The 20,821-nt window shown below is 32.7% G+C and overlaps 2 protein-coding genes across 13 annotated transcripts; one reads left to right on the forward strand and one right to left on the reverse strand.

Moving 5' to 3' along the window:
- Nucleotides 1–5,995: 5,995 nt before the first annotated feature.
- LOC103494747 (probable galacturonosyltransferase-like 7) lies at nt 5,996–13,073 on the forward strand. 10 transcript variants are annotated; one of them, XR_007822312.1, is made up of 3 exons: nt 5,996–7,712; nt 10,100–10,215; nt 11,002–11,526. XR_007822312.1 is itself a non-coding variant. In XM_051087440.1 (2 exons), exon 1 carries the CDS (start codon nt 6,582–6,584, stop codon nt 7,683–7,685), a length of 1,104 nt encoding a protein of 367 aa, XP_050943397.1. In that variant the 5' UTR covers nt 5,996–6,581; the 3' UTR covers nt 7,686–7,712; nt 10,100–10,472. The 10 variants fall into 10 exon arrangements, 1 of the variants encoding a protein (XP_050943397.1); XR_007822311.1 differs by lacking the exon at nt 11,002–11,526 and adding an exon at nt 10,330–10,472; XR_007822315.1 differs by lacking the exon at nt 11,002–11,526 and adding an exon at nt 10,330–10,472 and having other exon boundaries at nt 6,002–7,705.
- A 437-nt stretch (nt 13,074–13,510) lies between these two features.
- On the reverse strand, nt 13,511–19,789 carry LOC103494893 (cellulose synthase-like protein D5). Of its 3 annotated transcripts, none has more exons than XM_051087441.1 (4): nt 19,493–19,787; nt 16,478–16,578; nt 15,562–16,369; nt 13,511–15,482 (listed from the first exon to the last, which is right to left on the reverse strand). In XM_051087441.1, the coding sequence occupies exons 1-4, from the start codon at nt 19,751–19,753 to the stop codon at nt 13,698–13,700; spliced, it is 2,955 nt and encodes a 984-aa protein (XP_050943398.1). In that variant the 5' UTR covers nt 19,754–19,787; the 3' UTR covers nt 13,511–13,697. The 3 variants fall into 3 exon arrangements, with proteins under 3 accessions (XP_050943398.1, XP_050943400.1, XP_050943399.1); XM_051087443.1 differs by lacking the exon at nt 19,493–19,787 and adding an exon at nt 17,346–17,433 and having other exon boundaries at nt 16,478–16,917; XM_051087442.1 differs by lacking the exon at nt 16,478–16,578 and having other exon boundaries at nt 19,392–19,789.
- Nucleotides 19,790–20,821: the final 1,032 nt, after the last annotated feature.

Genomic DNA, 20,821 nt, shown 5'->3' on the forward strand with positions numbered 1-20,821 from the left:
TTATTTTCCAAAAAGTTGAAAATGGTTGAATTTTCGATTAGATTATTAATCAGAAGAATGTCGTCTCGTGGATTTGTCTAAGCTTCTCATCAATTAATTGTAACATTTACTAACATAAACCGAAAATAGTTGAAATGCAACCAAATAATCTTTGCTTAAAAAAAAAAAAAAAAGATTCAGTTGATCAATGAATGAATAAATCAAATTACGAGAAGACAAATTGTTTTCATTTAAGATTTGTGAAATTGGAGGAGTTCGAATTTTCTAACTTTTCAATCAAAATGTATACTTTTAAAGTTCAAGGTTATATTTTTGAGAAGGACATTTAATTTCAATTCTTTATTTATTATTAAAATTAGATTTATTTAAATGAGGTTGTTGTAATCTTAATCCTTCCATTATTTTCTAAATGGGAACATAATGCATTATTCAATATGTGCCTGTTTGTTGATTAAAAGTTAGCATGATCTAATTTTGTCTGTCTTGTAGATATGATTCTCTTGTCTTTTTTATTTTTTTCATTTCCAGATTTAATTATGTTAGAGGTTGGACGTGTATGGGTGTGTAATAGAAAAACAATTTGGATTTTGCCTTTGACTTTTGATAAGGTTTTTTATATACATAATAAAAATAAAAAATAAAAAAACATTTATCTTATGAATTATAATGAGAAGAAAGCACATGTAGTTTAGAGTGATGATGGGCATCAATATCATGTATGTTTGGTCTATGATTTGTGAAATGCATTAAACGAAGGACACACCAAAAGTCAAACATTATTATTGATTGGTATGTCTCCAGCTTCTAATGAGAAGAGAGGCCACCTTGAATTGGGCCCTAACTACAGCCATTGAATTGGACCTTTGTATCAAAGCCTTTTCTTCATGGTGTCTTGTGGATTTGGGAAGAGGCTTTATGTAGAAGAAAGTGTCGTAAATCTCTCTCTGCCAATCAAACATGTTTGTAAGTACCCCAACTATTCTGCTAATATTACGATGTTGTTGTAATAGTAGCAAGTTTTGGGACAATCCGTAGGGAAACGTGAATGTAGTTTTAAGCTCTAAAGCAGTGACGAGGTTGGTGTGAAAGGCAATGGGTAAATTTAACAAAGGATTGGAAATTCTAGGTATGAGAAGCGCAAGAGAAATTCCAAAGCAATTTCGATCATTGACAAGAAGGAGAAAGAGGGGAGGGTTCCTACTTTGATTGCGGCCCAAAAGAAACACAACGATGCTTGTAGACCATAGTGCATGCACACACGTACTCTAGGTTTTGTCAATCTTCGGAATGTTTGCCGCTCTTCCTCGAGACTTAGCTTTTGGAATGTACGTTAAACACGATAGGTGACGCCAAGTACATGGTAGCACTACATCGGCTTTTTTTGAGACAATTTCATCTTTTCACGTTCTTTGAAACCTTAGGTCCTTGATATGTCTCCTAATAGCTCCAAATCAATCCGAACGGTACATAAAGACTCTATAATACATAATTTGCTAGAAAACATATTATTGTCACCTTTTAAACACATTAAACATAACAAACAAGGTAGATATTAATAGTTTTGCTAAGAATATATGGATTTTATTTTGGGTTTATAACTTTTATAATAATGATAATAATATAAATAATGGTGAGTTCAATATCACACATTTTAATTATTTAATTATTTGATCTTCTTTTAAATTTTGAAGAAGTAAATTAACGTACGTGTTTGGATTACCTAGGAAAAAAATGTTTTCCAAAAGGGTTTTTTCTTTCAAACATTTTTTTTTAATTTATAAATTTGTTTAGAATAAAAACTCTTTTTGATGAAAAATATTTTATAAAAAAATTGTTTTTATACATAAGTTTGTTTGATTTGCTATACACTTTGGGATGTGTTTGACACATTGAGTTGAGAAGTGAGAGTATGAAGTACAAGTTGGGAACTCCACTTCTTGTTTAACTTAAGGAGTTGATATGTCCCACAACTGAAAACATCGGTTTTATATTTTATCAACTTTTTTTTGTCGTGTTTGCTAATTCACAACTCTTTATCGTTTCACTTCTTACTCTAAACTATACTTATTAATTAATACTAAATTACTTTAAGGAGATGTTTGTTTCACGGACATTTTAGATTCTCATGGACTGAACATCTACACTATCATTTTCGTTTTGCATTATTGTAAGATGCTCAAACATCTGAAGATTTCTGAACATCTTATGATGCTCTTGAACGGAGGTGATCTAGAAAGTTTTAGATGCATCCTGCAACATGAGTTTCCAGACATGCATTTCCATTTTGCAAAATTCTTTTTTTTTTTTTTTATTTTTTATTTTACATATGTATCGATCTTTATTTGTTTTATATAAATAAAAGAAATAGTGAACCATTATTGTAATTCTTATTATTTTTAATAAAAAATACTCTTATTATTTAATATATTGTTAGCTATTTTTAAGTAAAGTATTGAAAACTTTGTAATAAATATAAATTTAAGTTGTTTGTGTCAATTTTCCTTTCGAAAATCTTCCCAATCAAGTGGTATGATTTAGTTTATAAATTGGATGGTGAGAAATTTAATGTCAATCATAGTAAATTATTCAACCCTCTAAAGTACCTAATACACTTAATTATTATTAATCAAAACAAAAACTATTCTTATTTAAAAGAAAGTTCTAAAAAATTCATATTAAATTTCATTTTTAATGCTTTTTCTATGATGATCATTCTAGAAAAAAGAAATTATTATTAGTGTAAAGATAGGTCAGAAGTCACTTTATTTGGTAAAAGCCTATCTCTTAGTATTGTCGTCAATATGGAAGATTTAATGAACGTAACTACTTTGATGTCATGGTGTGCTATTAGCCCAAATTCTTACAAATTATATTTATAATAACGTACTCCCCAAATCATCTTTTGATCTAAGGGGTTGTTTAATTGAGCTCAAATGATACGAGATTAATTTGATCAACATTCATTAACTGTGAATGTCCCTACGTATTCTTAAGACGATGCAGAGCAATTGAAGTCTTCAAAAGGAGTTCAAGCAGTAACTAAAATAGATGAGTATATCATACTTACATCAATCAATTAGTAAATATTTAAAGAAAAACATCGATTAGTAAACTTTTCGGGTACACTTAATTCAATTGGGTATTTATCAAATGTATATCACTTAATTCAATTGGTCGTTAAATTTTTTATAACACTTGAAATGAACGTTTATATTAGAGATTGTGAGGTTAGATGTTCACTCTTTGCAGTTAAAATATATATATATATATATAAATAGTTTTGATGGAGATATCCACAAGTGATGAATCTTCTCAAAGAAACTCTCTTGCATTGCGCATCATCATGAGATGCATAGCATTTTCCCCCATAGCCATCAAAGAAACCGTCAACATAGACCAAGACTAACAACACTCCATTAATTTCAAGTTTCAAACCCTAAATTATACTAAAAAGACACACATTCCTTTTCTTATATCGTTTGAAACACATAATAGTTTCAATTAAATTGTTATAAAAGAATCAATTTATACACTTTATTACAATTACATTTGAAAATCATCTATTGAAATGAAATATTAATGAAATAGATGATTAAAATTCATACACATAATGGAATTAAATTGCAAATTGCAATAGCCAAAACTACTTAGATATATAATAATGCAAGATTTTAGGTCAAATTGATTTAAAATTTGAAAATATAACCCAATAACTAAGAAAGAATATACATAGAATATTAACATTGGGTTCTTCCATTTGTTTTTTTTTTCCCTTTTAAATTGAAGAAATGAATTAGGGATTTTTACAGATTTATTCTTCTGATTAATAATAAATTTTACAGATTAGTGATGGTCAAAATACTGATTTTTTTTGTTCAAATTTAAGAACTTATGACTAAAATATTTTTTTCAAAATTGAGCTACATTAACAAAATATATTTTTAAAGAAATTGCTCATAAGAGGTTTAATTTATAATTTTGCTAATCAAGATGAGATTTAATTGATTACACAAAATAAAGAAAGTCTTCTCAATTTGATGCTCAATTTGTCAAAAGCTTCTAAACTCACCAAGAAGGCTTTCCCAAAAGCTTTTACTAATATTATTTAATATTATCATTTGCTTCTTTTTAGAAGACTTTGGGATAAGATTTTTCTTTTTTCTTTTATAACAAATTCATCCGACCAAAACAAAGTTCGTAATACAACTCTGCGACTAAATAAGCACCATAGAAAAAACCCAACCAACTCTTTCAACCATAAGACTTTTCTTCACAAGGCAACTTAGTTTTGAATGATTCGAATCGCGATGACAAACGACAAGCATCAATAAGCTTATAACAACCAAATAAATGTTAATATTTTGTGTAGTTGTTGAATATGTGTCATTGTTTGTCCAATATTTGTCTACTTTCTATGCTTTGAGTAACCTCTAGAAAAATAAAATAAATGCAAGGGGGAAGAACAACAAAAAAGAGTAATGAACAACTTCAAAATTAAGTATCAAAATGAAAGATTTTGAAGTTTTGGGAGAATTTAAGTAAGAGATAAACTATCAACATAAAATTAAATGTAATATTATATATATATATATATATAATTGCATATATTTGATTAGTTAAGAGGTTGGGATTCTGTGTGGGTATAGGGATAGAAACATTCAAGGGGTTGGTTTTGGTTTACATCATACAATTAATGGTTTTTCTTGACAACACAAAATTTGTCACTTTTTTTCTTTTTTATAACTTTTGATATTTTTACGATATACATCAAATTATATCCCTAAACTTTTGAACTTTTGTTCGCGTGATAGGAGTAGTTGAGTTATACTTATTTAAATCTATAAAGTTTGGATTGTATCAATTAAAACCATCAATTATTGATACACGAACATAAACTCATGTTTAAGTTATTATAATTATTAGTTTAAAGTTTTAATCAACACAACTAAAATGTAATTTTTTCATCACTTAATAGAAAAATAAGATATATATAAATGAAAATTTTCATTAAAATTCGAGTTTGGCAAATTTCGTTTTCTCTCTTGTTTAAAAACTTAAAAATGTTTTGATTTCTTTTAAAAATTCGTAAGGTTTTAGTTTTTTACTCACAATTGTATAGTCTCAAGTCTCAATATTATTTCAATTTTGTTTTCAACAGAATCTTCAATTTCTAAAGAAATTGAATTTGGAAAAAGAAAAAAAATATATCTATATTTATTATTTATTTTTAACCTCAATAGAACTTTTTTTTTCATTACAATTTCATATTACTTCCCTTCAAATTTCAACTCATGGAAGTTTAAATGCATTTTTTCAAAATATTGATTAAGCTTTATATTGTTTTGTTGTTATTTTCATTGTTTTGAACATCTTCTCTAGAATTGACGTTTTTCCAAACATTTAACAATACACATTTAAACGATGTCTTATTTGATAGAAAAAACCATTAAAAAGTAGTAAACTCAATTGGCATTTTTGAGTAGACATAAGATCTCATGTATAGTATTTATATACTATATATACAGTGTCATTAAATGTAATTAAAAACAAGAGATTTCAACAAAAAAGAAAAAGAATAGGCTAAGTTAGAGAATTTGAGAGCATAGGGTTTATATAATATAGTTTAAGCTGGTTAATTATGTAAAATTAGGGGATCTAACAAACATAACATACATTAAATATTAGGGGAAATGAAGGTAAGAGTAATAAATTCTAAAAATAAAAGAAAATAAATTATAGTAATATTTCTCCAAACCTAACTAACCAAAAATCATAATCTAATTTAGTAAAATAATAACAATAAAATAAAATATAATTTCGATTCTTCTTTTTGTAATTATGTTAGAGGAGAAGAGAAAAAGGATTGATTTGATATTTTTGTTTATTTTTTAACATTTTGGAATTTGGAGTAACAAAAGTAGTAATTGACCCTCGAACCCCCGAAGACTTTAATAATTAAAATTTAGGCCATGTGGAGATCCGAAAAAGAAAAAGAAAGAAAGTAAGAAAGAAAGAAGAAAGAAAAAGGTCTATTAATTTCACTCTCTACTTTGTGCGTCTGCAGCTTTGTCTTCTTCCATTGCTCTGCAACCGACAGAGTAAAAGAGGGAGGAGGAGGAGGAGTAGGAGTAGGAGGTGGAGAGACATAATCCTACTGCAGACCGGGCTGCCGGTGGACTCCTCTCTCTGCCCTTTGTTTTGAGGTCCGATTCTTCTTCAATGCTTACCTCTACAAACTTATCTTCTTCTTCTTCTTCTTCTTCTTCTTCTTCCACTTCTTCTTCCACTTCTTTTTTTTTTTGCCTTTTTATCCTCTCTCTGCTTGCTTTGTTCCCACGGCATACTTTTTCGCTTTGATACGCTCTCCTAGGGAGGAAAAAGATCGATTCCATTTCGTTTAGGGCTTAATATTTGTTGTTGTGTTTTTTCTTTCTCCATGTATTGATTTCTCGAGAGTTCTGGAGGACTTTAAAGGAACCCTAGCGTTCCTTCGAACGTGTTTTTTCTCCATTTTGGTTGATCGATTTGGTTTCAAGTGGAAGAGGAAGAAGAAAAAGAGAAAAGGGGGTTATAGTGTGAATATGATTTGGTTGATGAAATTATCGGGGCTTTTTTCCGCCGCAATGGTGATGATTGTGCTTGCTCCGGCTTTACAATCATTTCCTCCCGCCGAAGCTATTCGGTCCTCTCATCTTGATTTTTACCTTCGTTTGCCTGTTGATACTGCCTCTTCAAGATCGTTGAATAGATTCTCTTTCCGAAAGGCATCTACATTTCGCAATGCTGGTCAATGTGGAGGTGGTGACTCGAGACTTTCTGGGAAGTTTGGTGTGTGTGATCCGAATTTGGTACATGTTGCTATTACACTTGATGTGGAGTACCTTCGTGGGTCAGTTGCGGCTGTCAATTCGATTCTTCGAAACTCGCTATGTCCAGAGAGTGTTTTCTTTCATTTCCTTGTTTCGGATACCAGTCTCGAGGACTTCGTTCGATCTACCTTCCCTCAGTTGAATTTCAAAGTGTACTACTTTGATCCGGAGACTGTTAGGAATCTGATCTCTACTTCGGTGAGGCAAGCACTGGAGCAGCCGCTTAATTATGCTAGAAATTACTTGGCTGGGTTGCTCGAGTCTTGTGTGAAGAAGGTAATTTACCTGGATTCTGATCTTATTCTGGTGGATGATATCCGAAAGCTATGGACGACGAATTTGGGTGAGTGGACAATCGGGGCTCCTGAGTACTGCCATGCCAATTTCAGCAAGTATTTCACAGCACGTTTCTGGTCTGATGAGAGATTTTTCGGCACATTTGCTGGAAGAAAGCCCTGTTACTTCAACACCGGCGTTATGGTCATAGACTTGGTTAAATGGAGGAATGGTGGGTATACGGAGAAGATTGAATGGTGGATGAAGCTTCAGAAGAGTAATCGCATCTATGAACTTGGGTCACTTCCCCCGTTCTTATTGGTTTTCGCCGGTAACGTGGCGACCATCGAGCACCGGTGGAACCAGCATGGTTTAGGAGGTGATAACGTCAGAGGCAGTTGTCGTGACCTCCACCCGGGTCCGACTAGCCTCTTGCACTGGTCCGGCAGTGGGAAGCCATGGTTGAGGTTGGACTCCAAACAACCATGTCCACTGGACGCTCTATGGTCACCATACGACTTGTACGGAAACTCCGGCTGATATTTCAGATCATATATGAGGTCGCCGGTAAATTTCCCCGCAGGACTTTTTTGACGCTTTTCTTGATAAAATTTTCAACTTTAGTCCTATTTTTCGTTGTTTTTCCGTCTCTTTACAGTTACTTTTGTGCTTCTTCTTCTAACTCCATCTTCCAGGCGATGTGTATCCTATTTTACTATTTTTCCTGGGTCTGAAAATAAAAAGGGAAAAAACGGGCTATTCGATTTGTTTGTACAGACTTTGCATTCTTTTATGAATGAATACTTGATGGTGGTTTTCCATGTATTAATATTTTCGATCAAGCAATTCTATTTGTTTCCCCTTTTCTAAGCTTTTGCTATTCTGGAACAATTATATTATCAAGTGTAGCGATCCTATCCAAAAGTTCTCTAGTTGTGGTTTATCGACAAGAAATTTCCTTGGCTGGTCCAACATAGATTATTTGTTGCAAGCGTTCGGGCTCCATTTAAACAACATATTTGGCTCTGTAGAACTCCTCTTCTTATTGAAAGGTACGGTTACCGTTTCATATTTTTCTCACTTTGACTTATTTCGGAGAATTGTGATTATTGATGCACCAGAGCTTAACTTTGTAGGCATGCGTCACTTGTCTCAACTCAAGGGCTTTTCTGTTCAAATTGTAACTGAATTCTCAGGCTTTAAGCATTTTTGGAAATTCTTTATCCTTAATGTCTGTTTTATTGCTAAGATCAGAAAGTTTTGCCTACGTTTTAAGAGCAGGAAGAAGAGTATGAAGTAAAACATTGCGGGCATGTGCGTTTAGGCGTAATGCTAGTGTGTGTGTATAAATTATTAAAAAGTTATCCGAAATTGCCAATAGTGGCCAAAAGGGACCGAGTGGCTGTTTCTAAAATACTCCAATTTGTGCCAGCTGGAGGACCAAATTGTAGTATTGGAAGAATCTTAAATGGGTTTTGATAAGAAGTAAAGTCCATGGACTCTTTTAAGTTAAAGAAGCGGATTCGGTGGCAGGTGCAGGTGACTTGTTAACTACCCATTGGTCCAATGTCTTTTTCTTGTGGCCTTACACCCACACGGGTGGGGTCACACCTCCATATGCTTTCCTTTAGTCTTTCCCTTCTTTTCTTACCATCCTTTTTCAGAATTTAGCATTATAATTATAATTATGGGGTGGAGCTTCAAACTTTTGACCTATTAAAAAATGTTACTAAGCTCTAACTACAGAGCTATGGAAATTGGTCTCTTCCCCTACTTTTATGTTGCTATATTTCTATTTCTTTTGCTCAAAACGGTAGAAGTATGTGGACTCATTAAGAGGAGAGTAACAGATTTATCCAACCATTTCGCCAATAATTAATACTCTTTTGTCGCTTAGAAAGGAAGAAGTTGAGAAATTTAAATTTAGAACAGCATGTAGGTTGCGGGACCCCTGTGTGTCTCATTGTTTTATGAGTTGGAACCGTTTGTTGCCTGGGCTTCTGATGTGGGTTGGTACATTGGATAAACTTTACCAACATAATAATAATATTCATTATAAACAAAATACCTCTTACTATTCTTTATAATATTTTATTTGAAGTGGATAATGCACTATGTTGGTTTAGTTACAAATTTATTCTATTCTTTATGATCCTTGTGCTGGTTTTACAAATCTATTCTATTCTTTGTAAACCATTTCAATTTGGTTTTTTTTGTTAATTATTGAATTATATTGTAACTGAAGTTTCGGTGACATTGTATGGCAGCTAGCTGAAATGGTGGAAGTCAATTTTCATTTAGTTGTATATCCATTATTGTTTGATAGGCAATTAATCTCATAATCTATTTATTATTTCAATTTTGAAGTCATGGGCGAAATACTGGAAATTTCTGCCTTTGTTGTTAAGTTGAGTGAAGTAAGAAAGTAACATGTAGCAGGGACCTCCATGATTGGATTGAACTTCACTGTGAGCATAATTTTCTTATTTAAGTCTTTTCCACTTTGTCTTTGAATTGTGGATGGGGGCAAACATCTCTACGTTTCCTCCCTTTTAAGTCTTCTTGCTGTGCCGTCATGCCAGGCTGGTCCTTGTGATTATTTCAAGACATAATAGATATGTCTAAATGTTGCTTTCTTTGCCTTTTTCTTCTCTTATATACTAATTCGGAAAGAAACAAAAAGATAAACTCAATCACAGCCGTGGGAGGGATAATAAATCTCAAAGTGGACGGCTAATAATGGGGAAGAAAGAAGAAAATGGATGGTGTTGAGAAGAGTGGATTTTGGGATCCCTTTACTTTACAGCTAGAAACAGCCATAGGAGAGTTGAACTTGAAATGAGGGGACCAAAAATTCTACTGTTTTTTTCTTTTTAATTAGTTTTTTATGCATTTTATTGAGCTTTAGATTTCTCACTGAATATTCTATGTCTCTCTCTCTCTCTCACTTTCAGGCTTGGTCTAAATGAAGAGGAACATTTGATTAGAACCTAATTGTCTCCCAATGGGATGGAAGCATATTTGGATCCACGATTTAAAGGAATCTCTCTAACTTGTGGAGGATATGGAGGTAAGAGCTCTGTGTATAAAATTCTTTTTTTTTTTTTTTTAAATTCCTTTTTTAATAAAAATAAGTTGTGGTATTTCAAACTAGTTTGTGAAGTCGGATTATTTTGTCAATTAGGTGAAGCAATGGGTTTCTTGCTGTGCAATTTATCTTTCTTGTCTTTTAGCATTTGGTCATCTGAATAACTATCGTCTTAGGTGGCTTCACGATTATTAGCTTATTTGGGTGTTAATATAGTAAATTGATACAGTTGATTGATTGATTCTTGTTTTTTTTTCATGTCTTTCTTTTATTAGAAATAACTATAAAAGCTTGGTAAAGAACAGGCCCACTAATGAAAATTCAGAAGAAAGAGATCAAATGGGTAATTACAAGTTATTTGATTAATGAACGATCATAAAGACAAGTGTAATCGACCTCTTAGGGAGTATTTGGGGGCAAGCAATGGAGTTGTGGATGCCTCCTACAGCCATTAGTGCAAGAAATCAATAGTTTATAAAATTGACTTTTTGTAGTTGTGGCCTGTGGGGCTCGTGGACTTCTTATGCCAAATAAAGAGTGGAGTTTACAACTCTACACTTTTCAACTTCTTACTCTCCAACTCCTTGGCCAATTACACTAGTAGACATCCAAAACAAGTTTCCAATAAAACTCTTTATCGTGAAAAGGAGGGTTTAGGATGTTACGAGTCTGAAGATGGTTGGAGCAAAAGAACACATTATTTCAGTCACAACAGAATAAGAAAATATTGGGAGGAAGTTTTCCAAATAAAGGACTTTTCTTCTTTAGGTGACTCCCTTCACCTGGGACAGGCAACATGGTCATAGACTCATCAATCGTAGAAAGGAGGTCAGCATCTTCAACTCAGGACTTTGCCATAAACTCTTCCTTTATCATGAAAATGAGATTACCACCCTTGGTTTCAAGCCAGATCAAACTCGAAAGTCTTGCGGTCTTATTCAACTCGTATGTTAGTTCTAACTCGAAAGGCCTGAAGTTGAAGTCCTGAACTCCTGACTTCCCATTTGTTCTATTGAAAAAATGAACTAATACTTTCGGAGTCCTCTAAATATGGAAAATGGTTTTAGATAGGCTTTGAACTCAAGGAGCTCTGCCATGAACACAAGGGGTAAAAGCCTACTATTGCCTTTTACTCGAGCTTGAACTCATTTTACGGTTAGACTAACAAAAAAAAAAAAAAAAAAAAAAAAAAGATGTGGCAATTAATTTGCTATTGGATTATAATGATATGACAATTTTAGATCAAGTGGCAACATATATTAAATTAAAAGAAGTTAACATGGTTGGCATGTCTAATGAGCTATGAAGCACGAATACGATATACAAATATGTATATGCGTCGATTTTAAAAAAGACTAGGATAAGAAACAATGTTATACCTTCGTTTTAGGATATAAGTAAATTCAACGCAAATATACTAATTCCATGAATCAATCGATGGTAATATAAAAAGTGGATAGTATGTGGTTATCTTTTATGTTTACTTGTGTTTTGCATCCATATCAACAAATGGGGCATATGTTCGAGTCTGTAAATAAAAACTGCAATTCGATTGACGAGCGAAGAGTGATCAATTTAATTGCGTTTGAAAATTATGTCATGTTGTTACCGATATGGTTATGATTATAATTATTGTTTCTCTTAAAAAAAACATTACCCAAACAACTATAAATTTGGCAAAATTAATAGTTTTAGATAAACGTAATCCATAGTAATTCAATTACATTTGCGATTGTGATCTATTACAATTGATCATTACACATTTTCATTACGAATTGATAAACATAATCTAAATGTAATTCGCTAAATCCATACAAAGTTACAAATGTCACGTAATTCGCTAAATCTACGTAAAGTTACAAATGTAATGTAATTTGCTAAATCTATATAAAGTTTCAAATGTCAAGTTAGTGACAAGGGTACAAAATGCAACAACATAAGAGATATTGAATGAAATGAAAAAAGAATTCAAGTAGATCATCGAGAGGAAGATGATTAGAGGGAGAAGTATGAATGTAAATGATGAACTTCTTCCTTGAGTTGTTGAAGATATTCAAGTGGCTTAGATTTTGTAAAGACTTTCTGGGGCTTAAATGTGAAGATGAAAGTTAGATTACAAGATTTGAGTTGAAAAATATAATAAGTTGATTATTTTTTTCTTATTCTTTTTTCAAAAAACCAACATAAAAACTAATTAAATCATGTGTTAGATTTGGAAAGTATCAGTATTTGATATGTAAGTCAATATAGATTTTTTTCTCACATGAAGTATTTGTGCTTCAAATGAATATAAACAATATCATTATACTAGCAAAAAATGTCACCTTTGACTATTTAAACCAAAGCTTAAACTTTAATTATAAAAAAAAATGTATTTTGTTTTTTCTATTCTCATTAACATATTATGAATTTTTTTTTATATTATTATTATTATTACCATTTCACAGGTTCCTCTATGAACATTGATCTGTCCATAAACGTATGAATTCGAATTTCTTGCTTACAGCAGAGCACACTACAACATTTTATAGTGTATCGTATTAGGGACAGTCATGTTTATTGTATCTCTATTTGTAACAGATAAAAAAATCCTACATCTTAATTTTAACTAATGGAAGAGAATAATCGAGAATTCTAGAGTATTATAGAGAGCTTTAGAATTTTATAAAGATATCTAGGACTCTATCGAAAGTTCTACAATATTACGGAAGACTCGAGGACATTGTAGAACTTTATGGAGTAGACTAGACTATTCTAAAAATGGTAAAATCTAGGTTGTATGAGATATTTTCTATATTGTATAAATTTTTCTATATGAAAAATATAGGTCATAGGATTAAGTTGATTTCTACTATTCATTGGAAAGGTGGATGACAATTATCACCGATAAATATTGATAGATTTCTATTGATGATAGACCATATGAAATATGGCCTATTAATAATAAACGAATTTTGTTATATTTGCATTTTTTAAAAGAACGTTAATAATTTGAATCTACTTGCTATATTTGCAATTATTCTTTTTTTTTTTTCACTATAAGTTTAGGGAGGAAAAAGTCTATCGAGTATGATTTTAATAAAACAAGTTTTACTCTAAGAATTTTAGATCATGATTAAAATTATAACCCAAAAATTTTATGTCCTACAAATATTAAGCTAAATTGTATAATAATAAAAATACATGAAATTTGCATAATGTCAAAATATATCCTAATCATTTTAGAAGTTACAATAAGCTACCCAAAACATATCAAGACAACCATTAGAGTAGAAAGAACTAAACTATAGAAGGAAAAGTATTTAAAAAGGAGAAGTTGGGGTTTACACAAAATCCAATCTAAGTTGTCAACACAAAACATGAATCCATCCATCAACACATACTTGCACAATCCTTACTACTAACTTCATGTTCACCCATAATAACAACAGGAAATTGAGGAGATTTCCTTTTCCCAAATCCAATTAAGGGAATAGAAACTTCATATGATTTTGTGTCTCAGAAGAAGATTTAATGTAGATCGACAACAACAAGACTATGATCGACAGAAGTCCGGACCAAACATAGAATAAATTCAACGCTCGGCTGCGACGTCCCATCAGCCCTTTGGCGAAAGGGTGGAAATGGCATAGAACCCAGAAGCTGTAGGACACTCCCCCTATAAGCTTGCTCCATTCTGGATATGGATTATACAATGCTCTTGCAATTCCCACTGCAATCGCAATTGTGTTCACCAACATGATTGTGATGGGGGGAATCATCAGGAAGCTCCACTTCACCACGTATAAGTCGGCAAATTCGTCATCTCCATCCTTTGGTGTGGCTGGTTTGGGTGTCAATGTGTATGAGATGTTTACTCCTGCTATGAGCTTCACCAAGCCTTGCAGCACAGCAGCCGGATAGGAGCTTGTCCCCCACATTACAACGCTTTGCTTCTCTCGCCACCTGTTGGTGATCGTAATGCCTGACCACTTGTTCTCTAGAATGGCATGTAAGTATAATGTAATGGAATCAACAAGATTGAAGGTTAATAATGTTACAAATGACTGGACCATGAACTGTCCTGAAAACAGAGAAACGGCAGGCAAGAAGCAGTCGACAAGAATGAAGAAGGATGAGAATGGATATACTGAAGTGTTAAAGTAGTCTACTTTCTGCAAGAACTTCATTCTACGCGTTGCGAACAAGGAGTTGTTCCTCGAGAAAAACAACTCAACAGACCCTGTTGCCCATACGAGCACTTGATGAAGCCTATCAGTTAGGTTGATTGGCGCCGTGCCTCGAAAAGCGTGGTGCTTGGTAATACAATACACTGATCTCCAACCTCTGTTGTGCATTTGGTAGCCGGTTAGCACATCTTCTGTCAAATAGCCGTACATCCATCCTACTCTTTTACCCCACTCTGTATTGTCCTCATAGTCGCAGGAAATAACAGTAATGGCCTTAGCAACGGTGGCAACGTCTAAAGGTTCCTGAGTCGCAGTAAGAGAATCAGTCGGGCAACCTTGATTGCCCTTACTTTCGAGTTCTTGAAGCAATCTTCCTTGAAACTCCATAACTTTAATTGATGCAGCCAGAGAAGTAGAGTTTCCAAATCTCTTTGGCAGAAGCAAGGAGCGAGTGTCTGCATCATCATCATCATCATCACAATCTAAAGCACATTGATTGATTTGACTCGCCATCTCATCGTCTTCCTTCTTTGATACCGTCACCTTTCTTAGTAACAGCTTAGTTTTTCGAGTACCAAATAGACCATGGTGCTCTGTTACTCTTGCAGGACTAAATGCATAGAGAGCTATCCTCCTAAAAATGCAACAAGTCCCTATGTAATAAGGGCCTTGTAACCCATCAAGAGCCCTCATGTTTACATCAAGAAATAGAGTATTAAGATTTGCATACAGATCGTCCGGATCGATTCCATCGAACCTTTGCGGAAATTGGACATAACAAACTCGATCGCCGCCCTTGTCAAGCATAAAACACATCCCCTCTCTTAGAGCCAAGGAATTATTTATGTAGTGGTCACAATCAAGATTGAGAATGAAGGGTCCATTTGACATGATTGCACTGGTTCGAAGAAGAGCATTCATCGCTCCAGCTTTCTTGTTGTTATCGTACCCTGGTCGCTTCTCACGAGACATGTAAACAAGCATTGGCAATCTAATATCCACGTCTGTTGTGTCAATCAAGTGCTTCCCATTTGTGTTTGAACCATAAACTGGTTTTGCATCAGAAGAGGGTAGCATAACCTGTAGTTAAAAGATAAACAAAACATCTTAGCCTTCTTCAAGAGATTACACAAATGATTCCAAAGAACAAACAACTTACCTGAATTATACCAACATGGTCCCCTCTAGAGTGGTCATCTTCACCTGAAACTTCCCACGTTCCTGGCCAATAGGAGCCATCAAACATCCAAGTTGCCTTTGAGATCTTTATTTCGTCGGAAGAATTTTCCCCCATTTCCGATGGATTCATATTGGCTTTGAGTTCTTCCTTGGCGTTGTAAGAACCTGATCTTCTCTTTATAGTCTCTGGCAATGAATTAATCCTTACCTTAAATTCATCATACTCCCTCTTCACCCTTCTCCAATCTCCAGCCAAGTCAAGCCTCACTTCATTGTTAAGAAAATCATGCTTTTGTTTGAAATAGGCCTCAGGATTCCTTGGCTCGATTCCGTGCTTTCGACAGAATGGAACCCATATTCTTGCAAAGTTGGCTGTGTCAGCAAGTGCTTCAAATGTCAGGAGAGAACCGGCATCATCTGATAAGTAACAAGCCAGTTTTTCAACCGGGTAATCCACAGCAAGGATTGAGAGAATGGTGTTGGCTGTCACAAGTGGAGGTTCTTTTTCAGGATCCGCCGTCGTCACAAACACATCGATTCCTGGGAGATCGGATCGACCTTTGGGGTTTTGAAGATTTGGGGACTCGAATCGGTCCTTGAGAGCAGATATGTCAGTGGCTCTGTTTATTAAGCAGAGCCTTGGAAGTTGTTCTAATAGCCATGACAATGCAAACCAGAGCTCACACGTATTAGAAATTCTCCACAGCCACATTGATTCATGATTTGGATGTCTAACTCTCCATGTTAGATAGAAACCAAGTAGCAGTATACGAATTATTGAAAGCAATCTGCCAAAGAGATACAGAAAGCCTTTAGAAACCGAACACAACGAATCAAATTTCAAAAGTTCAAAGATAGAGGAACAACATTTTTGTCTTATTTATTATTATTTTGACCTGTATGGGATTAGAATGGTAGGAGAAACAGAGAATTTCCGGGTTAAAGGTCGCCGGGTTTTCTCCCCAAAGTTAGGCTGGTGCTGAAAATCATTCTTCACCTCTGAGCCAAACCCAGCACTGTCCTTGGTCTCCGAATCATCAGCCACTGAAAGCAGTGACAAACCTTGGTCCTTCGCTTCATCATCACTAACATCTGTGTAACTCTGTTCAATATCCAATTTGATTACGTGCATTCGAGTCACCGTATTGAAACCTCCAGTGAAAATAGTATTAGAAATCTGCAGCTTTCCCATATTTGCATTGTCTTCAACGGCCCGGTCTTTCGACATTGCAACAAACTTGTTGTTGTTGCCACTAGAAGCTTTGTTTCCTCTGCCACTGGAAGTCGTCAAACCAACGGAAGCTCTGTTATCTTTACTTTCCGAAGAGATGATTGTCTTCACCGGAAAAGACGATGGAGAAAAAATCAGTATAGTGGAGATTTAGAATTATTTTTAAATCATTTTATGTTAATATAATAACCTCATAATTTACTTGTAAAAGTTTCTAAAGTTTGAATCTATGAAGATATATGTAAACAATAAAAAAAAATGTTTGCTAATGTGTATGTAATGCAAATAATTTGTTTAAGAAGGGCTTGTGTGTTTTTTAATTTAAAATAGGGATATTTTCAAATATCCTAAAATAAATTAAAATATTTACAACATATAACAAAATTATGGATTGTAAAATCGGTTATTAAAATTATTGACAGAAGCAAATCAATGTCTATAGATATTTTTTATTAATGAACTCAACCTCAGTTAAAATTTTCATAATGTCAAATAAATAACATCAAACTGCAAAGCCCAAAAACCAAACTTACTGAAAAATGGAGATTTTCAAGTTATAATCTCTCCTCTTATTTGATTGTTATTAATTGTTCGCTCTTCTTGTTGCTGTGCTGCACATATATTTATATTGGAAAAATTAAGTTGAAATTGAAGTTGAGAGGATTAGATTCATTTTCTTGGACTTCAAAGATTCTCCTACAGTATGCAGCAACAACAATTTTAAGAAATTAGAATGGGAAGAGATAAGGATTGACTAGCGTGTCTTCGTCGAATATTTGATGGACACATATCGAATAATTATTAATGCAACAACATGCAAAGGACTGTCTATTGAGTACGTAGATTAAAAAGATATACATATAACAACGTTTGTAAGTTATTAAGCTTTTTAAGTACATAAATGTATTGGTTCATTTTTAAAAAAATTCACAATATGTATAACGGTTTTAAAACTTGTCATTTTTAAAATATATGTAAGTAAAGAAAAAAGAGAACAAAAATAAATCTTAAAGTATTAAGTTATAATAAAATATTAAAAATGAGCCTTAATCGAATTGGAATCTACTTACTTTTTCATTCAACGTTTCTAATAGTCGGGAGATAGTCTGAGTATTATATTAATATAAAGATTATAATAATCTACGTTTTGGTTGCAAAGTACTATAGTCTGTCTGTGTTTGGGGTGCAAACTATTATAGTCGTTATTATAATATGCATCTTGTGTTATTATAAATTTTGTTTGGGTGAAGATTATTATAATATGTGTTTTCACTATTCTTTTATGGCCTACATATATACTGTGTATTACTTTTCTTCAATTGATTTTATTAAATTTTGTTAATTACGACGTTTATTTAATAAATTTAGCTTCAAACTTAGTCTTTTACCTACTCTTTTTTCACATACATGTACATATATATGGTACTTGAAATACACATTTTTTCTTAACTTTGATCTTCATTTAATAAATTTAGTTTTAATTACGTTTTTCACTACTCTTTTTCTCAAACATATATATGGTACAAGAGAACAGTCCTGCCTTCCTATGATATCTCACTCGAGTGCCTAAGATGTGACCTTTTTATTTTTGCTTTCTCCTTTCAACCAAATTAATTTTCCTCTTTTGATATCTAACTTAGTCAACCATATTCATATAGGGCAATTGTTCAAAATAGCAAATTTGACAAAATATTTACAAAATGTAACAAATTTCTAAATTCTATCGATAGATATTGATATACTTCTATCTGTCACATTGATAGACAGTAAATTATCCTTAGAACTTTATATATATATCAATGAAGAATGGAATCTCTCATTTTAAAATCAACGTTAAAAGCTTTATTATGCCTATTTTGACCGATAAAATTCTTTTTTTTTCAATAGTAATTATAATAAAAATTTATTTTTCTTTTTCATAAATATATTTTATAAGACAACTAATAATTTCTTAGAACTAATTCATAATATAGCATGGAAAATTCTTTCAAAAGTTGAAATTTGCAACTTGACCTTTAAAAGTTTAAACTAAACTATAAAAATATTCTAAAAAAAAACTAAACTAAAATATTATAATTAATTTGTTTTTTAGCTCAACAAATAAATAAAGAAAAATAAAGTATTGCTATGGAAAATATATATATATACAGTCAGTTTTTTCAACTCTTTCCGATGGCCAACGGAACCACCTCCACCAAAGGGGTGGAGATCGGCGTCGGCACTAAAGTTCTACGAACAGGGCAGCTAGGGTTCAGCCGCAACCACGGAGCAATACAAGCACGGAGCAGATATGTCAGTGGTTCTGTTTATTAAGAAGAGCCTTGGAAGTTGTTCTAATAGCCATGACAATGCGAACCATAGCTCACAAGTATTAGAAATTCGCCACAGCCACATTGATTCATGATTTGGATGCCTAACTCTCCACGTTAGATAGAAACCAAGTATCAGTATACGAATTATGGAAAGCAATCTGCCAAAAGAGATACAGAAAGCCTTCAGAAACCGAACACAATGAATCAAATTTAAAAAGTTCAAAGATAGAGGAATAACATTATTTTACTATTTATTATTATTTTGACCTGTATGGGATTAGAATGGTAGGAGAAACAGAGAATTTCCGGGTTAAAGGTCGTTGAGTTTTCTCCCCAAACTTAGGCTGGTGCTGAAAATCATTCTTCACCTCTGAGCCAAACCCAACACTGTCCTTGGTCTCAGAATCATCCACCATTGAAAGTAATGACAAAGCTTGGTCATTTGCTTCATCATCACTAACATCTGTGTAACTCTGTTCACAGCCAGGACAAAGACCTCCACCATTGTTAGCATCCAATTTGATTACGTGCATACGAGTCACCGTGTTGAAACCTCCAGTGAAAATAGTATTAGAAATTTGCAGCTTTCCCATATTTTCATTGTCTTCGACCGCCTGGTCTTTCGACATTGCAACAAACTTGTTGTTGTTGCCACTAGAAGCTTTGTTTCCTCTGCCATAATATCATTTACAATAAAAAGCTTTGCTAAATATATCATTATATCATTTGTATATAACGCAAATAATTATCATTTTTTAACTTGTTTAAAAGCGGAGCTGTTTTTTTAATTTAAAATAGAAAAATTTTCAAATATAGTAAAATAAAATATAATAAAATCTTAGATTCTATGATAAAATCTAAAAACTTTTTTATCATCGTCTATTGATATCATTCATAGAAGAATATTTTGAATCTAAAATTTTGCTATATTTTGTAAATACTTCCACAAATTTTTCCTTTTTTATTATTTTTTTTTAACTTTTCTTTTTATTTTATAAATTTTTAAAAATATCCCTTTGTATAATTGTTTTTTTTTCTTCATAAATATATACAAGTGGAGTGAAGTTGGACGAGAATGAGATGAAGATGTTGAACTCACCAGTAACTGAAATTCTGATAATATCAAATAAAGTTGTTAATATATTTGTTGAGTGATAATCTCATAGAAAACCAAATTTACTTAACAATGGAGATTTCAAGTGATAATCTCTCACTTGTTGTTAATCTTTATATTGAAAAAATTAAGTTGAAATGAAGTTGAGAGGATTAGATTCATTTTCTTGAACTTTGTTCACAGATTCTCCCCTACAGTAAGCAGCAACATTAGAGTCGGAAGAGATAGAGTTTGACTAGCATGTGTTCGCCGAACATTTAATAGACATTTATCGAATAATTGTTAGTGCAACTACATGCATAGAACATCTATATTGAATATGCTCATTAAAAAGACCCACATAACAATAATAGTAAATTTTGAATGTGTAAATGACTAAGCTTTTTAAGTATGTATTGACTCATTTACTTTAAATTCGTATAACTTAACTTGTCATTTTTAAAATATACGTGCTTCCTAGATTAAAATTAAGAGTTAAGAAAAAAGAGAACGAAAATAAATCTTAAAAGTAGAAGTTATGATAAAATATTAAAAAGAGGCCTTAATCAAATAGGAATCTACTTACGCTTTCATTTAACGTTTT

Source organism: Cucumis melo, chromosome 7 (genome assembly GCF_025177605.1).
Source record: "Cucumis melo cultivar AY chromosome 7, USDA_Cmelo_AY_1.0, whole genome shotgun sequence".
Taxonomy (NCBI): Eukaryota; Viridiplantae; Streptophyta; class Magnoliopsida; order Cucurbitales; family Cucurbitaceae; genus Cucumis; species Cucumis melo.